The sequence below is a fragment of the Balaenoptera physalus genome, assembly GCF_965194825.1.
Source record: "Balaenoptera physalus genome assembly, chromosome: 1".
NCBI lineage: Eukaryota > Metazoa > Chordata > Mammalia > Artiodactyla > Balaenopteridae > Balaenoptera > Balaenoptera physalus.
In genome coordinates, this window is record NC_138882.1 from 90,616,623 (window position 1) to 90,639,039 (window position 22,417).

General features: G+C 40.3%; 1 protein-coding gene across 1 annotated transcript in view; it reads left to right on the forward strand.

Annotated features, from left to right (window-relative positions):
- The first annotated feature begins 16 nt into the window (after positions 1-16).
- Positions 17-22,417, forward strand: part of NOTCH2 (notch receptor 2) — a 178,782-nt gene continuing 156,381 nt past the window's right edge. The window contains exon 1 of the mRNA XM_082457807.1: positions 17-317. Coding sequence (XP_082313933.1) covers positions 245-317 — 73 coding nt within the window. The 5' untranslated portion in view covers positions 17-244. The remainder of the gene's footprint in view (positions 318-22,417) is intronic.

The following is a 22,417-nucleotide window of genomic DNA, read 5'->3' on the forward strand; positions in this document are numbered from 1 at the left end:
TTCGCTGCACACCCAAGAAAGTTTCAGCCAAACTTCGGGCGGCGGCTGAGGCGGCGGCCCAAGAACGGCGGACTTGGGGTGCAGGGAGTGGAGGCACGGAAGCCCGAGTTTTGGGGCGCAGCGCTAGGCCGTGAGCGGCAGAAGCAGGAGAAGAGGAGGAAAAAGTGGGGGCTCCTCTGTCGGGACCCCCTCCCCATGTGGATCAGCCCAGGCGGCGGCGGCGGAGGAGGAGGCGACCGAGAAGATGCCCGCCCTGCGCCCCGCTCCGCTGTGGGCGCTGCTGGCACTGTGGCTGTGCCGCGCGGCCCCCGCGCGTGGTGAGTATCGGGGCGTGGGGTGCTGTCCCCTGCGCTCCGGCCCACGCCCCTCCGGCCCGGCCGGCCACCTGGGGCGACCCTTCCCACCCTTCAGTCCTCCACTCTGCGAGAAGGCCGGGCTCGCCGTCGGCGTGGAGTGAGGCCACTTAGTTCCTAAAGTTTGGACATCATCGCCCCCCCTCCCTGGGCGCGCCCCCTCCCCCGCGCTCCTCGCCGCCTCCTGCTCCCCTCTGCCGGTGGCCGCACGCACGCCTCCTCGGCCGGAGGCGGGCAGCAAGTCTCAGAAACTCCCTTTCTGGAGCGCTTGAGTTCGGGGAGTTGGGCAGTTTTGCCCACTGGCTCCGCGTTTCCTGGGGTCGAGGGAGAGCCAAGGGCGGGCTGCCCGGGACAACCATCGCCGGCCGCGGAGCGCAGATGGTCTGAGCGGAGGAATGCCAGACCCTGGCGTGGAGGGAGCGGGGGCAGGGCCTCCAAGGCCAACGGCTTACACCTTCACAGCCAGACTTAGCTTTGCTAAGAGGAGGCCCACAGTCTGAGTGGGTGGGTTTGGTTTGGATGGGGACAGGGTTTTACGGCGCGCCTGAGTTCTGACACTCTGAATCCACGGTCCCCATGAATCCGGTGTAAAGTTTTGCTCGAGTCTTTGAAAGGTGGAGGCAGGAGCAGTAGGAAAACTGGTGTGGCTGCATGCTGAGCCACATGATTTAAAAATCTCCACTGCTGTTATTCTTTCCGAGGCGCAGAGCTCGGGCGCTGTTTCAGAGTCTGTGTCCAGCCCCAGGAATGTGGTGTGACGATCACCAACTCCTCCAACCTGGCAGCAGCTTTTGCTGTTCTTTTGGCATGGTTGGAGGTGGGGCGGGGGCGGGTGAGGAACAGTGGATACGTTAATTCAAAGTGGTGCCTTCGAAAGCTTCTTTATGGTTGGATATTTGCAACAGTCTTTCTGAACAGGGTTGGATCAAGGAAAGGAAATCGAATCATATCTTACCCATCCCACCCACACTCTTAGATTGCAGATTTCTTCAGACTGTTTAGTGGAAAGAGCTTGGGCTTTGGAGCTCTGCTCTTTAATCCTGGGTTCAAATCCAGCTCTGTTGTATGAACTCACCAATAAAATGGGAATGAAATTACCCAGCTAATAGGATTAATTAAGAGAATGTATATTAAACCCATGGCAGTCAAAAGGTATTCAGAAAGTCCTTTCAGGGCAGGGCTGTGTTTTATTTATTTTTTTGAACTCTCTGCTTCCAGTGGGATGGTGGCTTGTGCATGTTTGTTGAACTGAAAGGGGCCCCTTCTTTTCCTAGCCTAATCTGAAGGAAGATTTTTACCCTTACCAAGAAAACTGGTACATGATCTATGTCTCTTTGCAGAGAGAGTTATGAAGATGAGCTTCAGAAATCTTTGCTCTTTGTTCATTGTTAACAGACAGTCGACATGCCAATCACAGATGTTTAAAAGACATCAAGGTTATTGATCACAGTGCTGGGTTGTTCAACACCAACCAGATCTTTCTTGGAAAGTTCAAATTCCATACACCTCTGGGTCCCTCAGAATTTCAGAAGTGGGCTAGGATGCCGTGTGATGTTGAACCAAAGCTCTTGTTTCAGAAGCGTTTAACAAAACACATATGATAGTATTTTTGCCTTTCCTTTTTCTTTGAGTGAAAACTCTAGTATAAGTGTAAATTTAGGATAGAGAGGAGTATAAACAATGGGCTAGTCTGGGGTTATAATCCTTGGTCTACCATTAGCTTGTTTTAGTAAATAATTTTCATGGTCTGTTGTCTCCTCATCTATGGAAGAGAACCAGAGATCACTTACTTTAGAGAGTTGGAGGGAATAATAAATATGTTTGCAAGGCGATTTGCTACATTAAGTGTTTAATGATGAGACTGATGTCAGAAATAGGATTACTCTGACACACAAAGTTTCTCTCATTCTAGGACCTATACTTCTGCACTGATGAGGTATTGCTCTTACTAGCTAGCTTTTAGGTGGACAAGTCGAGTGTTAGTGTTAGCTCAAAGGACAGGATTTAGGTATTTTGATTTTTAGACAGGTGTTCTTCAGATGCTAAACTACACAAAAATAGAAGGGATTAAAAAACCTGTTTATTGGTACAAATCTTGAATCTTTTCAGAGTCTAACAGTGAAAGCTTCTTGAATCTTCTCAATTTATTATCATTGTGTTTTGCCAAGGTACCAATTATACCACACCCTTCCAAACTTTTGAGTGTTCCTGTATTTAGCTAGTGGCCAATTGTTAATTTAAACATCACTGAGTTCCTAAGGCAAGGAGCTGTCAACCCATCTGTCTGATTGTCTAAACAGCTATCGAAGACCACCCCTTGCTCCTTGTTTTCTTTTGCTTTACAATGGGAAGTGACTCCTGGTTTTGCTGCCTGCTAGATGATTTCTCAGTTGAATTCTTCTCTTGCTTTTAAAAAAATCACAAATTGTTTTTTCTTTCAGATGGAGATAAAACTTACCCTAAAACTGTTTTCCTTTTTCTTCTTGTTCTCTCTGTATTGATATTATTTCTTTTTGGGGAGGAGGGATGAAGGAGAGTGATTTTTTTTTTTTTAGTCTCTCTTTTCTTTTTCCTGATTTTTTGATTTTAAAAAATATTTACCACATCTTCTTGGCATCTCCCTGTGCCATTCCCACTCTACTGCCTCTTCTGTGGGCTTCTTATAGCATAGAGGAGTAACTTTTCAGTTCACCTGAACTGTAGTTGCTGACTTCAGGACCCTTAGAAAATGTTTAAATTCGGTGGGATATGCTTGGACGCTTCAGACCAGCCTTACAATACATTTTAAAAATATCACACCCGCAGAAATTCTATTTTGCCCACAAAATTTGCATTGATCTAGTTCCCACTCTCCGATGCCATTCCTAGTGGTCTTCCTCCTTACCCTGTCGACTGCAGTAGAACAAAGCTCCACATCCTGGCTGCATCAAAATCAGCTGGGGTGCTTTTGGTACAGTAGATCTGAGATTCTGTATTTTTCAAGGCTTATAGGTGATTCTGATACAGTAACTTGGTTGGAGCTCAATGATATTTCATTATTCTGCCTTCAGGTGTATATATGGGGTCTTTCCTTTTTAATTTTAATAATTTCCAGAATGGACTGAACCTTAATCAGCCATTCCAGTATTTAACCCTTCCGACTCCCAAAGATTTTTAAAATTGCCAGCATAAAAGCTATAGAGTATAATACTATTTCTTCTTGTTCATCTGGGCACAATGGGTCCACATTGTCTCTTTAGAAGGGCTTCATATATTTGCAGGATATTATTATAAACTGCCTCCTCCCTTTCTTCTCTCTTATCTCTTTTTCTTCAAGGTTCATTCATATGTATCATTTTTAGACAGTTTGTCTATTGGTCCTTAACGGTTTTAGAGTGAAAAATTCTAAGCCATGATTTGAATGAGAATATAATCAGAGATTTTACATTATCCTTATACTGTGTGTACAGTTCTTATTTAAGTGCTTCTTTTCTTGACATCTCTATCTGGATGCCGCAACTTGAACCTTTTATTTTACTCCCACCCTTTCCTTATTCTCCTTCTCTCTTCTTTCCTTTCTCTGCAAATGACTTGAAACCAAAGGGTTTTCTTTTCCTCTACTTTTCCTTCTTATTGGGCTACCATATGCATTATATTTTGGGCAGATCACTGGACTAGAAGCCAGAAGACCAGAATTCTCCTCCAGGTCAGTTATTAATTAGTCTTGTGCTGTTGCTGGAGGGGCACTGCTTTGGTCCTCCGTTTGCTCAGGCACTTTGTTTGTAATCACTGAGCCAATTACAGAGTTGAGACTAGAATTTCTCTCTTCTGGTCCTCAGCCTAGTGCCTCGTCCATTCTCCACACCACTTCCATCTCTTGTACAAATGAGCTCATGTACACAAAAATACTTAGAACTTCCTCAAGCGCTTATTGTTAATGTGTGCCTCTTGAGGAAAAGAATTGTGTCTTTTCAGTTGTGTTTATTCTAATGCCCCCCCTTGTACCTAGTATGGTGCCTTGGCATCTAATTGGCACTCAATAAATATTTGTTTAATTGAACAATTACTTTTAGTCATTTTCTTATTCTGGACTCCTGTGGTACTTCAAGTCAGTTTTTTAAAAGACAGTATTTGCAAGCGTTATTGTTTACCTTACATTTGGGGGAAAAACCAAATTTTTCCCTTCCCCAGATGTTTTATTTAAATTTGCCATTTTGAATTTCCCTCTTGGGGTGTGTGTGTGTGTGTGTGTGTGTGTGTGTGTGTGTGTGTGTGTGTGTAGTTTCTTCTCTCTCTCTTTCTTTCTTTTTTTTTTCTGATCACTTCTGCAATTCATAAAGGTCACTTTTACTTTGGAATTTAACCTCAAAGGTGCTGGCATCCATCCCCAGCCTCTCACTTGAGTTGCTTCTACTGCTTCCTGTATTACTGTATTACTATGGCAGCAATTTCTATTATTTTGTCCAGAGTTGCCACACCTTACTGTAATTTGGACATTTTGGGGACTCTTGGAATATAGTGTTCTTAAAATTAGAATTAAAAAAATTTTTTAAATTTTATATTGGAGTATAGTTGATTAACAATGATGTGTTAATTACAGGTGTACAGCAAAGTGATTCAGTTATACCCATCCAAGTATCCTTTCTTTTTCAGATTCTTTTCCCATTTAGATTATTACAGAATATTGAGCTGAGTTCCCTGTGCTATACAGTAGGCCCCTGTGGGTTATCTATTTTAAATATAGTAGTGTGTACATGTCAATCCCAAACTTAGAATTAACTAAGTTTGTTTAGATGATTATTTTGAGTTTTTTTTCATCCTGAGCTGGATATTGCAAACTTGTACTAGACTGAGAGGATATTTACATTCAGTGTATTTGTTTTTTCCCACCAAGAGGGTTCCCTTGAAAACCACCACCACTGACAAAAAACTCTAACGGTGAGACATAATAAATACATTTTTGAGAGAATCATAGAGTGTGAGCTATCTCCAAAATGAGATTTGTTCCTTGAGGGCAGGGACCATGTCACACACATCCCTCCTCTGACCTGTGCCCAGCATGCAGAGTCAGCTGGGCAGCAGGTCCTGGTTAGAGCACCTGGGATTCCTGCTCTGTCCTCCCCAGCTTTGGGACATTCTGGAAGAGAGCAGTGGTGAGTCAGGGGTGTGTCCTTATACTCCTTTCTCCTTTGAAGAGAAAAGATCAGTTGAAGGCTGACCCCACCTACAGACTTTTATGCTATCTCTTTTTATTAATTAATGGGTAGCTGAAATTTTCCTCTTTATTGACTTATGTATTGGGAGGAACTTTAAAAAGTTCACCTTGTCCTGTCTTTCCCGTGCTGATTCTGATCCTCTTACAACATCCTGGTTAAGATGTAGCCCAGCTTTTTTCTCCTTGAACACCTTTTGTGACAGACAGCTCCCTGCCTTCGGAGGCAGATGAGTCTAGATTTGGACAGCTGTAATTCTTAGAAAGATCTTTTTATATTCAGTTGTAATCTGCCTCCTTATGACTTGCCCCCATTGGCATTCTTCTCAGGCATTTGTCTCAAAGAGTCCTGAGCCCTTTGTGGGTGACAGGGATCCAAAGATACCCTTTACTGAGCTGACACCCACCCCTCCGTAGAAGGAGTTAAACTCAGTGAGGAGCATGAAGATGACCCTGTCTGGGGTGATTGCTTGGGTTAATCACCTTAGCCCTATGTGTTTTATACTTCCCTGCCCAGAGGGGCACTTGTGGGAGGGAAGCATTTGTTGAGCAGTGTTTCCCTAACCTCTCTTATGAGAGGAATACCTGGGGTCTTCTGGAGATTCTGATTCAGTGAGTATGGAATAGTGTCTGGGAATTTGTATATTTAAGAAATAGCCAGGTAATTTTTTTTTTTTTTTGATGTTAGCTATGAGTTTTTCTTTTTTTTTTTAAATTAATTAATTAATTAATTAATTAATTAATTAATTTATGTATGGCTGTGTTGGGTCTTCGTTTCTGTGCGAGGGCTCTCTCTAGTTGCAGCAAGTGGGGGCCACTCTTCATCGCGGTGCGCGGGCCTCTCACTATCGCGGCCTCTCCTGTTGCGGAGCACAGGCTCCAGACGCGCAGGCTCAGTAGTTGTGGCTCACGGGCCCAGTTGCTCCGCGGCATGTGGGATCTTCCCAGACCAGGGCTCGAACCCGTGTCCCCTGCATTAGCAGGCAGATTCTCAACCACTGCGCCACCAGGGAAGCCCCCAGGTAATTCTTATACTAGGGAAGTTTTGGAATCACTGCAGAGTGAATCTAGGGAAGCCAAGGGCTTTTTGTTTTGTTTTGGTTTGTTTGTTTATTCTTTGATAGTGCTAGAGGTGGGTTGCTTTGCGTCCTGTGGTCATTTTCTTCCCCTGCTTCTTACGGAATGGCTAGCTCACCAGGGAGAAGGAAGCTGCTCTGGTGTCCCCATAAGGCTAGTAAAGTTGTTTTGTTGTAAAAAAAAAAAAAAAAAAAAAGGTTTTTTGTGATCTATCCAAAGTCTTAGGACTGCCATGTGTGTGTCATGTATGACTTTGGTGGAAGCCTCCTTATCCCTCCATCAGAATGTTACCTGAGATACCAGAATACTTAAAAGTTCCACAGACTTTTTGGTGTCCATTAAGGAATTCTGTCCTCAGCCCTTGTGAATGATGCTGTCTTTGAGGATGTCTGTTTTGTTAACCTATGAACACATGTCTGGTGCAGGGATTTCCCTCAGACATGTTAGTGCAAAAAGATATAAAGGTCACTCATTTCAGGCAGTCCTGCTTTGGGGGGTGTCTGGGCTGCTGCAGCAAATGGAATAAGGAAGGGAGAATAAAGGAGGAATGGAGGACCTCTTGAGCAGAACTGAGCAGTCTGCAAGAAGGGGCCCAGGAGTGCTCCTCTGACAAAGACACTTGGTCTTGCTGTTCTTGATAGGAAGAAGGAAGTGGCTTCAGATCTGAAAGGATATGCTCATGGCCTCTGGATGGGACAAACAGCAGCGTTCGTTGGCAGTGGTAGGAAGTTGGCTGTAGGTCTGTTCTTTCTTTTCTCCTCTCTTTTTTGAAGGGAGGACGAGCTTTGTGGCAGAAAATACATTGTGACTTTAAAAAGAATAGTAAAGCCAAGAAGGCGGGATGAAAAGCCATAGCTAGGAATGAGCAAAGCAAAGCAATTATTGTATTAATTTATTTATATATGTAAATATATAAGTTTCTATATAATACTCTAGTAGGAGCCCTAGCTATATGGGCTCTAAGATTTATTACCTGTGTAGCTCTCCTGTCTTAGTGGTGTGTTAGGGAGGACTGTGGTGTGTTGTCATCCTTAATTTGTGTGTTTTCCTTAGTATCGTGTGGTAGGGAGTACAGGGTATTTTACTTTTCTAGCTGTGTGGGAATCACTGACCAAATGGAAGATAGAGTCCTGCCCCCAAGGAGCTGACATCATCAGGGAGACAAGACAGATGAGCACACAAAATTAGGGACATGAAGTACAGTTATTTAGTAACTTATCTTCACTCTCTGAGAGCAGTTTCCTGTAGTCAGGGTGACTAAGAGCTGTAGGGTCTGAGGGAGGAAACTCTAGGACCACCAGGGCACGGCGACCCCCAGCTCACCCCTGCTAGGCTTGTCTGCTGTTCTCCTCTTTCTCTGTTGGAATTCAGAAGTATCAAAACTTGACTTGGGGAAAAGACAAAGCCCCCTTGTTTGGTGGGGGTGTAAATATAAATTTGGCACCAGCTGTGGTGTCTTAGTGGGTTTGTGGCAAGAGAGAAGGCTGTGTTCTCAGTCTTGGATGCTGACTGAGCCTGATCTAGGACAAGTTAAGGTGGAAGGAGCTCCTTTGGAAGATCGAGTTCTCAGTGGCAGTAGCTGAAGGAACTTCTCATCACAGTCAGGCAATGACTGAGGTGTAGTGTGGACACACCCCGAGTTGCTGCCTCAGGTGGCATTGATTAATCATGCTGACATCTCCCTCACCCTCTTGTGCTTGTCTTGGCAAAACCCTGTCCTACTAGCCCCTCAAAGTTTGGGGTTTACTGGATGATTGGACAAACTCTTGGGGGGTCATTTTACTGTCCCTTGCCACTCTTGAACTGCAGGCGGGTTACCATGGTCCAGTTCTGGTGCCCTTGCTCTCCTGGTCAGGCGGTGAGGGGCCTGTGTCTCTCTTCCCAGTGGACTGGAGCACCTTCCCCAGAGGCCTCTAGGGCAGTTTCTGGTTTTCAAGTCAGTTCCTTCTGCAGGATATTGGCAGTGACTCTGCTTCTTTGAACGCCTCAGCCAAACATCGTGCCAAGGTGGACTCATCATCTCACAAAGACAGGTTGCATCTATGGGTGTCGCAGAACCTGTTTCTGGGTTAAGGGTAGCGCTCCCACCCTCATATATTTATTCATATGAAGAAAGCCTGTGTGTATGTTGTGAAGTAAGGAAAACATGATGATAATATTTTGATTGCAGTCAGATATTGTCTCCCTAATACTCTGTTGTCTTTTAACAAATAGTATCCCTTTAAAATACAGTTTTGCTTGCCGACTAAAGTGTTGTACAAGAAGCTGTGGTTACATTCTAAAGTATACTACCTTGTTCAGAGGCAGGTGCCTTTTTAAATTGTTCTTTTTTTTTTTTTTTTTTTTTTTTTTTTTTTTTTTTTAACATCTTTATTGAAGTATAATTGCCTTACAATGGTGTGTTAGCTTTAAATTGTTCTTTGCTTCTTTTTCATCTCTTTTTACTCTCATCTCTCTTTTGTGAGGAGATTCTGGGAGGCTTTTAAGTCTCAAAGATTAAATAGCCTATTTTAACTAGTACCTAACAGGGAGAGGTTGCTATGTTGGCATACTTACCCAACATTCAAATAAGAAAAATTGAGAACTATTTATACACTAATATGTTCTGTTGAGTTTATGAATAGTAAGAAAACTAGATAGTGCTAATTTGTTAACTTCTCTAAATGGTTAATGTGGTATGCTGCAAAGAAACTTTTGTTTAATTCTCTGCTTTCACATGCTTTTGTTTGTCTCTAAAGTGTGGAGACTCATTGAAGTTTGAGGACATGTATGTTTTGATTATTACTTTTTACTCTGTTTTCTTTGCAGAGAATGTGCCTTTATTTATTTGCTATATCTTTTTAAATTGGAAACATGAAGGATATTTACTTTATTATAACATCTAAAGCACTTTATAATCTTTATGAGGATTATTAGAGAAAAAAACATATTTGTAAATCATGCAAGTTTTGGATGTTACTATATAAAGTAAGTAACAATATGTCATGGCTCCTGTGACATAAACTTTCTAAGAGATTTAAGGAAAATGGTTGTAACTGAAAACAAACATTGTTACATTTTAACATAGGGTTGCATAGCAACAGAATTATTCCTTATGTTTACATGTAATTAACTCATATTTATACTTTGTTGATTTTCTCTGGCACCTTTATAAGATTTTTTTTGGGGGGGGTTGTTTTTAAAGTAATTACATTTAAAGGTAGTTAAGGACCTTTGAAAAGTCTAGAAAAGTGTAAGAAAAATCCACAGTCTTAACCACTGTTAATATTTTGATGTACATCATTTGGTCTTTTTATCTACTCTTAGATTTAAAAATTGTATATTTATAATGTATATACAATTTTCTGTTCTGCCTTTCTTTGGTGATTTCTCCTTTGCTTTGGTTGCATATTTGACTCCATCTTTTTTTTTTTTTTCTATATAAATGACACTGATCTTCTTTATACAAAAATTTTCTTCTTTAGGATTTTTCCATTAAGCTAGATTTCCAGAAGAGAAATTACTATCTCAAAGAGAGTGATTTTTTTTTTTTTTTTAAGTTTAATTTTTATTTATTTAATTATTTATGGCTGTGTTGGGTCTTCGTTTCTGTGCGAGGGCTTTCTCTATTTGTGGCAAGCGGGGGCCACTCTTCATCGCGGTGCGCGGGCCTCTCACTATCACGGCCTCTCTTGTTGCGGAGCACAGGCTCCAGACGCGCAGGCTCAGTAGTTGTGGCTCACGGGGCTAGTTGCTCCGCGGCATGTGGGATCTTCCCAGACCAGGGCTCGAACCCATGTCCCCTGCATTGTCAGGCAGATTCTCAACCACTGCGCCACCAGGGAAGGCCAACGAGAGTGATTTTTAAGAATTGGGAAATAGAATTTTTTAAACAGAAAAACATAAGAGAAAATTAAAATCTCCAATAATCCTATCACCTCTAATCAAAACCCACACTTAATATTTTGTTACATTTCATACAGTTTTTTTTCTGTGTCTCTTACTATAATTAGGACTTTAACATATTACAGTTTTACCATATACTTCTGCACCACTTAAAATATTGTGAACATTTTCCCATATATAAATATTTCTTTCTTTCTTTTTTTTCTTTCTTCCTTTTCATTGAGTATAGTAGATTTACAATATTGTGTTAGTTTCTGGCGTACAGCAAAGTGATTCAAAAAGAATATATATATATATATATATGTATATAAAATCTGTTTTCAGATTCTTTTCCATTATAGTTTATTACAAGATGTTGAATATACTTCTTGTGTATAAATATTTTTTTAAGAACATGGTTTTAAAGGCTGCATGTTGTTCTATCTGAAGATTCTGTTATATTTTATTTAAACTGAAATCTATTCTTAGTTTCCAATTTTCATAATTTGTAAATAATGCTGCGATGAACATTTTTTTTTTTTTTTAAGGGGAAGAGGAGGAAATGAGTCTTTTTTTTTTAATTGATTGATTGATTGATTGCTATGTTTGGTCTTCGTTTCTGTGCTAGGGCTTTCTCTAGTTGCGGCAAGCAGGGGCCACTCTTCATCGCGGTGCGCGGGCCTCTCACTATCGTGGCCTCTCTTGTTGCGGAGCACAGGCTCCAGATGCACAGGCTCAGTAGTTGTGGCTCATGGGCCTAGTTGCTCTGCGGCATGTGGGATCTTCCCAGACCAGGGCTCGAACCCGTGTACCCTGCATTAGTAGGCAGATTCTCAACCACTGCGCCACCAGGGAAGCCCTGAACATTCTTATATGTAAATCTTGATAGGAATATTTATTTTCTTAACATAAATTCCAAGAAGTCAAATTATTGTATTAAAGAGCATGGATCTTTGTGTGGAGCACAAAGATACACACTTTTGATACACACTGCCAAATTTCCTTCCATACAGTTTGACCAAGTTATACTTCTATCAGCAGAATATGAGACTCTCAGTGTTTCCAGCCGTTGTCAACACTAGTTTTTATTTTTACAACTCTTTACCAATTGGATAAGTGGTAAATGCTACCTCATCTTAATTGGTCTGTCTGCTTGTAATGATGTTGAATGTTTTTCATATGGTCAGTGGCCATTTGTATTGCCTTTTCTTTTTATTTATTTATTTTGGTATATTGTGTCTTTTATTCATCAAGGTATTTAGTTTTTGGTTACTGATTTAAAATATTTCTTTAAATATTAAAGGTATTATCTCTTTGTCTATCTTAAATGTGTCAAAACATGTATGGACACGTTAAACTACATAATATCAAATTGCTACCAATATTGATATCAAAAATTTATTTGATAGTTTTTAAAAAAATCCTTTGATTTCTAATGTGCTTGGTCAATTTTCTATGTATTTGTTAACTGGTATTTTCTGTAATTACTTTAAAATTCTAATCTGACTGTATCATAAATCAACAAGCTGTCAGTTGTATGTGCCCAGAAAATGCACATTTACTTTAATACCTTATAAAAAGATACTGGAAAAAAAAACAGTGTATTCTGGAGCCTGATATGTGATTTTGGGTGGGTAGAGGGTAATCTGCTTCTGTGTTGTTTTCTGAGATATCCAAGATCTTGGAAGTGTGTAACATCCCATTAGGCAGGGCTAATATGCACTATTAAATCTGACATTTTGGCCTAATTGATAATTGTGCAATGGTCTAGCCAGTCAGTTTGGTCGGCCAACAGGATGACTAAGATTCCTTCCCCTCTCCCTTCACCAAATTGATTAGTTGTGGGACAGAACTGACTGAATCAACCTGTTGTTTTGGCACCCCACGAACACCACCTGTTTCTTAGATTTCTCCCTCCAGCCTCCCACTGCCCTAGTGCAGTGCTGTGTGCACAGTGGGTAGGAGATCAGTGTTGTTGCTGAAGAATGTTGCAATAAAGAAGAGTAGATTGCTTTTTTTTTTCAAGCTTGTATGTTCTTAAGGCATCCTGCTGCTTTTGGCATAAGAGTTCCAGCTGAACTGCTCTATGTGGCAGCCCTGTAGGTCTTAAGTGTTTGATTCAGAGTAATTTCAGGCAATATTAATGCTTTCTTAAGTATCATTGGAATTTACTGGGCTGTTTGTTTGCCAGCTATTACCATATTTAGCATGAGGAGACCTGGGGAACAAGGACATTTCTGACCAACCAAAGAAGGAAACCTCTCTGAAAGATTGCAACTTCTTTTTTTTTTTTTAAGGTGTGGTTAAGAGAAAGCCAGTTAGAGTGAGATTCCAGTTTGTGTCCCCTGGTCTTTGCCCCAGCCACAAAATTAACTTACGGATGGGAAAGAGGCTTGATAGTGAAGCTCTTTCTCACCCTGAAGTCTAATACTGTTTCTGGGAGGAAATTAGAGAATTCTTACTCCTGGACTGTGCACTGAGAGGCTTAATCAGCAGGTGAAGTTGCTGATTAAAAACATAGGTTAATGGATGTTTATTCTCATCTTTCCTCTTGAAGGCTTATTACTTTTCTGCTTTGTCATGATCTGAATTTATTTTGGCCCAATCCTTTTCTCCATCCTACTTTTGGGATTATCAGCCTTCCCTCTATGGCTTAAAATTTCTCTGCCTCAGTTTTTCCATTTTAAAGATGAAGATAGTATTTGAAAGGACCACTCGATACAATTAACATAAAACGTAAAACAACGCTAACATTTACATAGCAATGCAGAGTTTACAGAACACTCTTACACAACTGCTTCCTTTAATCTTTACAAAATCTTGGTTGAAACTGAGCCTCTGAGGGGTTAGTTGGCTTGTATACCATTGTTTAGCCCTAGATAATAAGTGACAGAGCTGGGACTTAAACTTGTGGTTTGACTTTTAAAACCTCAGCTCTTTTAAAAAAATTGCTTAATTCTTACTATGTGTCAGTCCTTCTCCTAGGGGCTTTACATATATTTCCTCATTTAATTCACGTGGCTATCCTTTGGGGTAGACAGCAATTAGCTATATTACAGGTAAGGAAATAGGAGCTTAGATTCACAGCTTTGGGTGTTGGGGCCAGTCATGTGGTTAGTGAGGGATGGAGCCAGGATTCAGACCTCTGGCTCTAGGGCCTCTGCAGTCAGCCGTGGCACTTTCTGTACATTCACACGATTATGCCTCACAACAACCCTTTGAGATGGGGAGTAGGGGAAACTGAGACCTGTAACATGCTCAGGATAATGCAGTTAGTAAGTGGCAGGTTTGGAATTGATTGATTGATTGGCTGATTGTTTTGGTCTATTTGTCTCCATAACCCTTACTCATTCTAGTACACTGAAAATGCATGTTTTTCCTCATAGGTTCTCTGAATGTAGGAGCCAGCTGTTAGGAATCATTTGTATTTTCTGAATAAATGGGTTGATTTTAGTTGACTAATGGCCCTGGGCTTCTCTCAGTTGATTTCTATCATCAGGACAAGCAGACTGAATTTGGGTTGAGAAGAGCGGAGTTCCCATTAAGGATGTCTTTAAGCCAGAATGGGCCACAGCTATGAGCTCCTCAGAAGCCTGCTCTCAAGAGCAATGGCCCAACTCCTAAGGGCTCTGCTTGGGGACATTTCTGTTTGTGTTTTGAGAGACTTCTCTTTGAGAAGGAGTTGTCAGCTTAGAGGGAGAAAGGGTGGGGATACCCAGGGCTCTTAACTGACTAGCCCTGTGTCCCTGTTTCTTAAGCACTCTATGCCTAAATTTCATTATTTATAAAATGAAGGTAATAGTAGCATGTAAGTGCTAGGCTTGCTATGAGGATTCAATAAGTTAATCAGTGTTATATTTGTAGTATGGTTCCTGGCACATCGTAAGAGTGCAGTGAATAGTAGTTATTGTTGTTGGTGTTATTTTATGTTGCAGTTTAGACTGGCTTTTTGTTGCTTTCACTTTGATCAAAAGTGGATGAGTGATTCAGATCCTTGGTGAGAAATAGGAGCTTCATGTTTGCAGCATGTAGATTATTCACTGGTTTCCCATGAACCTGTAGATATTTAAGGGTATTATATTTGAGTCTGTTCCCTTAATGGGGTGTATCTTCAATTTGGAGAATTTGTCTACTATACAAATTGTATTGATAGATACTAAATCATTTCCCCCTTATTTATTCACCAGACATTTGTGGTTGGATTATGTTTAGTACAGAAACTATGATTTTTCTGAGATGTAGCTTTGAGGACAATATCAGGTCCAACACTCTTGTTCCCCCCTTTCCTATGATATGATAAACATCATCATGTGCCATCTGGTGTCACCATGCATTTGATGTTTTAATTAGCCTTATAGCACTTAATGGAATCTCTTTGGAATAATAGAAATACCTCATGATCTGTTATTACTTTAGGGGTTCCTGGAGATTTTGGGATCTCGGGCTGGGAACCACCCATCTAGTCCATCCTTGTTTTACAGATGAGGAAAGCAAAGCCCAAGTGACTGGCCAGAGGGCCCAGAGCTAGGTCAAGGTTGGGGCCAGAATCCAAGCTCTCGTTTTCTAGTCAAGTGATCTCCCCTCTATACTCCTTAGTCGAATGATATATCAGTATGTTGACCCTCTGATTTTTGAAATCTGAAAAGGGAACAGTGAAGGAGTGGGAAGGGTGGGGGAGGGGAGATGTGTGGCTATATTGTAAATGTCAGTGACAGCAGAGAAAATATTTGCCTGTGAGACCCTGCCTGTCCCTTTGGACTTCTTTGTAGTGGTTAAGACAACCCAGCAGGACTGGAGTCGTTAGTGATTCAGAATTGGATTAGCCAGGACTGGTGGAGTAACTTTCTCAGAAAAGGGTTTCGTATTTTAACATTTCTTTCCCATGACAGTTTGCTTATTCTCAAGTTTTGGCAGCCTTGAACAAATGGTTGTCAGGTTTTTTGTTTTGTTTTGTTTTAAGACAAAACTCCAAATTTTATTTTGCCAATTTAGTAAACTGTATTCTACCTACCACTCCCTTCTACTCCCTCTGTAATTATTTCTAAGACTTTGTTTTTCAGTTGTAGGAGTACTATGAAAAGTTTTCTTTTATGGTCTGAGATATTTATAATTATGTGTAAGCACACTGAAAATGTAAGTGGTGCATATGTTAACTCAGATACCCTTAAAACACTTAAAATATTTTCCAGTAATTTAAATCATCCTGCAAAGGCAGCTGCAGCCACTTACAGTAAAAGAGAGGAGGTATATACTAAGGGTAGCAGCATTTGAATGTAATTAATGTAGATAAATGTGAATGTCACTTTGGAGGAACTGTATTTGCATGAAAGCTGACCGGGGCATGCTTCTTTATTAATAGAGTGAACGAAACAGACAAAAAAACTATCCTCCTGGAGCTTATGAGAAGTAACAATAGTTTCCATATACTGAGGGTTTATTACGTGACAGATGCCTGGGGAAAAAGTGCTTTACGTGTTTGCTTTACTCCTCACAGTAGGCGTTATGATTCCTATTTACTGAAAGATTAAGGCTTGGTCATCCAGGTCACCCAGTTAGTGATAAAGACCAGGAGCTGGTATAGACCAGGAGCTGGAACCCCCCTTGCCTGACTCCAGAGCTCACATATTTACCCACTGTTAAGTGATGCCTTTGTCATTTGGTGTAGTCCTGTAGCCCTACAGATAGTGTAACTTTGGATTTAGTAATATTTTCTGTATTAAATTGACTTAAGTTTTACTCTTCTTAACATCTTACTTCTGAACGAACATTTGAATAATGTGGAGATTATTTAAATGTCAAAATTCCAGGGGCTTCCCTGGTGGCTCAGTGGTTAAGAATCCGCCTGCCAATGCAGGGGACACGGGTTCGAGCCCTGGTCCGGGAAGATCCCACATGCCGCGGAGCAACTAAGCCCGTGCGCCACAACTACTGAAGCCTGCACTCTAGAGCCCGTGCTCCGCAACGAGAAGCCACCGCAATGAGAAGCCCGTGCACCACAACAAAGAGTAGCCCCCCGCTCTCAGCAACTATAGAAAGCCCGCGTGCAGCAGCAAAGACCCAATGCTGCCAAAAATTAAATAAATGAATAAATAAATAAATAAATTAAAAAAAAATTCCATTTTGACGAGTTGCAGTTCTTTCTAAATCACTTTGAAAATGGGAAGGATAGATTTATATTTGTTGTAATCCAAGGAAAGTTGTTTAGCATTTCTCTCTCTATTACTTCTTGATCTTAAAAGAAATTCTTTAGTAGATTAAGACTAGGAATGAATGTGTAGCTTTTTTAAAAGAATAAAAAACATTTTGATAGTCTGAAAATGGCAATCCAGAGTCCTATTTGTGCCAGCCTTTTAAATTGCAGATAGCTTTTCTTGACTGTGTGCTTGTATTCTTATTGTATCTTTCTGAAAGGGATATAAAAGACCATGTAAAATGATTGGAATGCCTCAGCATATGAAAGTGGACATAGCCAATACTAAAACTGCCCAGGACTAACCTATCTAGGCCTGGGAACTTTGAAATTAGCTGTGTGTAGCATTTCTACACATAGTGTTACAGAAAAAGCATGGGGATAACCTTGGCTTTTCTTCTTTTCTGTGAACATTTTCCTTATTATCTCCTTTGTCACTGAAAATTGATGATCATCAATACTAATAGATGAGAGAAGTATGTTTGACATCAACAGAATCCCAGATAATCCCCTCTGTTTTAAAATACAGTCTAAACATGCATGATCAGACATGTGGGTCCTTTCAGACATACTGGACTTTCTCCTTCAGGTTTAGTTGTGTTCAGCTGCCAGTTGAATGGTGAAGGAGAGAATGCCCAGGGATATGAAGCATAATGAGAGATAAATGACAGTAAAGGCTGATTATTTATGACTTTTAGATACCCTTCCAAATACATTTTGATGTTTACTTTAGCGTAGCTGGTGAGTTTTGGAACCAGCTAGGCCTGGCTCCGATTCTTGGCTAAGGGTATTGGGCAAGCCACTTAGCTTCTCTAAGTCTCAATTCCCTGATTTATATAATTGGAATAATAGTAATACCTAACTTGCAGGATTGTTTGTAAATATTGGAAACTGCATGGTTCTGGGCACAGAATAGGCGCTCAAGTGCAGGGGGCCCCAAAGTTTAAACTTCATTAGTCTCATGGCAATTCCTCCTTTGGAAGATGTAGTCTGGGAATACTTGTCTCTGGACTTCTTGTTTTAATATCTTTTAATGATTCCCTTTAGACTCTGCTCCATTGCCAAGGCAGGATTATGGATCACCTAAAGAACAGACTAAAGCACTATCATTTTAGTAATTTAAAGTTTGCAGGATTGTGTGTAAGTTAAAAGCCTTTCTAACACTTTTGTCTGCTCTGTTTGCAGCAACTTGCACCTATGACCTCAGAAGCAATTGGTTCATAGAAAAAAATTATTTAGTACTTCAAATCAAAGCTGGAGAACTCTTTCAATAAGGAGGATCTACTTGGTTGGCTTATTTGTTTCCATCTTTCACCCCTGAGTCTTCATGGAAATCAGGTTTGAAATGTTAGAAGCAGTTGGCTTTCAGCATTGGGAAGGCTTATCTAATCAGGCATGTGAAGTGGCCTATGTCAGATTTCTGTGCCAGAGAAGGCTAGGGGAGGTTGAGGAGATTATCGCTCTTGCTTGTAATTCCTGAGCATTTTTGAGACACTAGGAGAGCAGTGGGGAAATATTTTAAAAAATGGTTGAAGTTGGTTACACCAGCCTAACACACATAATACCTACCATCCCCATTTAGGCTGGTCTCATAATATAGATGTATGTGATCTAATTTGAGTCATGTAATAGTTTATCATTTGGGGGCTAGATGGTGAAGTTTTTCTGTTTCACAGAATTTTGGATTGGAAATTTTACATACAATAATATTTTACATTAAATAGTGCTTCCTGGTTTATAATCACTTTTATAAACATGATCTTATTTGAGCCACAAATGACATCTGCTAAGGAAGGAGGGCTGGTGATATTTCAGTTTTACAGGTGAGAACAGTAAGTCTCAAATAGCTTAAGGGAATTCCTCTAGATCGCATGGTGAGTATATGGCAAAGCCATGATTAGAATCCAGGTCTAATTTCTAGGGCAGTTCTTGTTTCATTGTATCACATTGCTTGCTCCATAATGTCCCTAAATCTGAGTTCTGTTCCGCATGATTTGAAAGGATTCTCTTTCCTTTTGTTTGATTAGTTGTGTCAGTTAGAGCATGACAGTAATGAAGCAGAGGTTGAGGAGTCTTTCTCTAGATGGGTAGGTTAGCTTTTCTTAAAGCTGTTCTGTGCCTGCAGTAACTAATTGTCCCTGCTGCTGTTGATCCAAAGTGAAATAGGCTGGAGAGTGTGGCTGACTCACCTTAACCCATCACAACTTCCACATGTTCTGCCAATGGGTCCATAATGTTGTGTTCATTTACAAGCATTTTATGTGTTCTGGTGTCTGTTTCTTAGTATTTTTCCCCAGCTGTTTTTACTGTCTCAAGCCTTAGTTCTTCCTGAGTGGCCTGAAGTGACTTTGCTGTTCCTTAAAGTTTCTCTTAAGTCTCTCAAGAGCATGCAGCATGGGCTACCCCTTAATGTAATTTTATTTCATAGCTCTTGGCATTTCTCTCCTTAATCATCATAACTTTAAATTTAAACAGAATATAAATTGTTTATACAGATAGGCATGTCAGTTTTGCACTGTCACTTATGTAAGTGCACTTTAGCATTTCTTCTTTCCTTTTGATCAAAATGAGGAAATAGAAAATGTTTTGTTATGGTAGTTTTACGCATACACCCACAAGGAAATGCATAGCTAGCTTCTGTGGGAACTGTAACTGATACATTTTAGGGAAGAAAATGCATGATAGCTAAAATTTTAACTCTGCCAAATGGTCATGGGGAAAGAAAGAAAAATGATGAAATTCACGTATTGCACTTCAGTTTAGCTTGCTAATTCTGAGGCTAAAAACATATGAGCCTGTGACTTGTTACATCTATCTGTATATGAAAGTATGCTGGCCTTTCCACAAGAGTGCATTTCAAAAGTTGTGCTTCTCATTCAACGGAGCCATCTCAACAAGTGTTCTTTCAGGTGTACAGTGTAGGAAAGCTTACTGCAAAGAGTGGCCAATTAGTTGAAGGTTTGACACCTCAGTATCAACAGACTGCCAAATGGATCATTTTGTCTCCTCTGGCAGTCCAGTTGGACATTTGGCCATGCCCTGTGGTCAGCTGAGAGCTTCCTCGATAAAGGTCACTGTCATCTAGCTGCATCGGGGGTGGGGCTGCACCTCTCTCAGTAGGAAGAATTTGGCGATTCTATGTCATGAGAGCTGGGAATCCCTGTGTTCCATCAACCTGAGGGGAGCTTTGATAGCAGGATTTTTATTGTTCCTGAGGCACATAGATTATCTAAAATGCATATCATTTGTTGATAGAAAATTGGGAATTGATTATATTTTTTTATTCATGCCAGGTTGAAATTAATAGACTTGTTATAGTCACTGTAGTAGAGAAGTATTTATGGTATTTAAATTTCAAATTTGATAATTTGGATTTTTGAATTAAACAAACATCCCTACTTTAAGAGTGTGCGTGTGTGCGTGCGTGTGTGTGTGTGTTTGTGTGTTGGGAGGAGGACGGATAAACCTTGAAACTGTTTTAAAAAAATGTTTTATGATAGTGCCTATTCTCAGTTGGCACCAGAGAGTAACTATCCAGAGTGTTGTTCACGTCTAGTGAAAAGATTTAGGGAAGTTGTAACTGGTTTAATAACCATCTGTGGAGTGACATAGATCGACACACCCAATTACACAAGACCTGAGTCTGAGAACTGTTGATGTGCAATCATCCCATCAGCATCTGCTCATCATTATCAACAACAATAATGGCTCAGCTATTTCTTTGGGGCCACATGAAAAGACAGTGCACCCATAGCTAAGGGCAAGTCAGACCTAACAAAAACATAGCCCTCCCTGACCCCTTGCTCTCAAACTACCGTTTTGTGAGGTTTTGAAATAGTTCACTTTATTTCTTGTTTGTCATTAGTTTTCCTTTTTAGATACCATGTCTTTCCAGCTCAAATTTTTGCCGGAACCAGGAAGGGCAATGTACTGTGGGTCATTTTTCTAACCCATTTCTTTGTCATAACTGTTCATGTCCATGGCTTCATGCTGCTTTAAGTGTATGAAAGTATTCAGTATCTTTTCTAGCTTACACCTTTGTTACACCTGCTGTCAAACCACTTATGAGCACTTTCTAAAATAAATCATTTTGGTCACTGTGAGTTGGAGGGAAGGAATCAGTTCACAGGAATAAATTGACATGTTGAGAAGATAATATCTAATAGATGGCAAAGTACTTTCATGTGCATTATATCTTTTATAAGATCATGTGTTCATTTGTGGAGACTGAGGCAGACACCCTGTGAGACCAAATCCAAAGTCACGCTGTAGGTACCAGGGATAGTTGGAGAACTGAAGCCAGGTCTTCTGTCTGTTCCTTGCTGTATAACTGGATCATCATTTTATTGACAAAAATTTGGGATCTTTCTGTTTTTAAAAGGTACCCTTTTGCCTTTGAAAGCTATGTTAGCAGTTCTTTCCAGAGTGGAAAGACAGCAGTTGTATTTTTCTGCTTTTTGATAAAAATCATTGTTTTTTCTCTAAATTTTTTTGTTTCTAACTAGAATCTTGTAGCACTGCAGGGCTTCTGACTAAGGTGCCTTTTGGAAAAGTAAGGTTTTACAGAAATTTTTAATTTTTATTTTTATTTATTTATTTATTTATTTTCTTATCAGTCATCAATTTTATACACATCAGTGTATACATGTCAATCCCAATCTCCCAATTCATCACACCACCACCCCCAGCCCCCGCCGCTTTCCCCCCTTGGTGTCCATACGTTTGTTCTCTACTTCTGTGTCTCAATTTCTGCCCTGCAAACCGGTTCATCTGTACCATTTTCTAGGTTCCACATATATGCGTTAATATACGATATTTGTTTTTCTCTTTCTGACTTGCTTCACTCTGTATGACAGTCTCTAGATGCATCCACGTCTCTACAAATGACCCAATTTCGTTCCTTTTTATGGCTGACTAATATTCCATTGTATATATGTACCACATCTTCTTTATCCATTCATCTGTCGATGGGCATTTAGGTTGCTTCCATGACCTGGCTATTGTAAATAGTGTTGCAGTGAACACTGGGGTGCATGTGTCTTTTTGAATTATGGTTTTGTCTGGGTATATGCCCAGTAGTGGGATTGCTGGGTCATATGGTAATTCTATTTTTAGTTCTTTAAGGAACCTCCATACTGTTCTCCATAGTGGCTGTATCAATTTACATTCCCACCAACAGTGCAAGAGGGTTCCCTTTTCTCCACACCCTCCCCAGCATTTGTTGTTTGTAGATTTTCTGATGATGCCCATTCTGACTGGTATGAGGTGATACCTCATTGTAGTTTTGATTTGCATTTCTCTAATAATTAGTGATGTTGAGCAGCTTTTCATGTGCTTCTTGGCCATCTGTATGTCTTCTATGAAGAAATGTCTATTTAGGTCTTCTGCCCATTTTTGGATTGGGTTGTTTGTTTTTTTAATATTGAGTTGCATGAGCTGCTTGTAAATTTTGGAGATTAATCCTTTGTCAGTTGCTTCATTTGCAAATATTTTCTTCCATTCTGAGGGTTGTCTTTTCGTCTTGTTTATGTTTTCCTTTGCTGTGCAAAAGCTTTTAAGTTTCATTAGTCCCATTTGTTCATTTTTGTTTTTATTTCCATTACTCTAGGAGGTGGATCAAAAAAGATCCTGCTGTGATTTATGTCATAGAGTGTTCTTCCTATGTTTTCCTCTAAGACTTTTATAGTGTCCAGTCTTACATTTAGGTCTTTAATCCATTTTGAGTTTATTTTTGTGTATAGT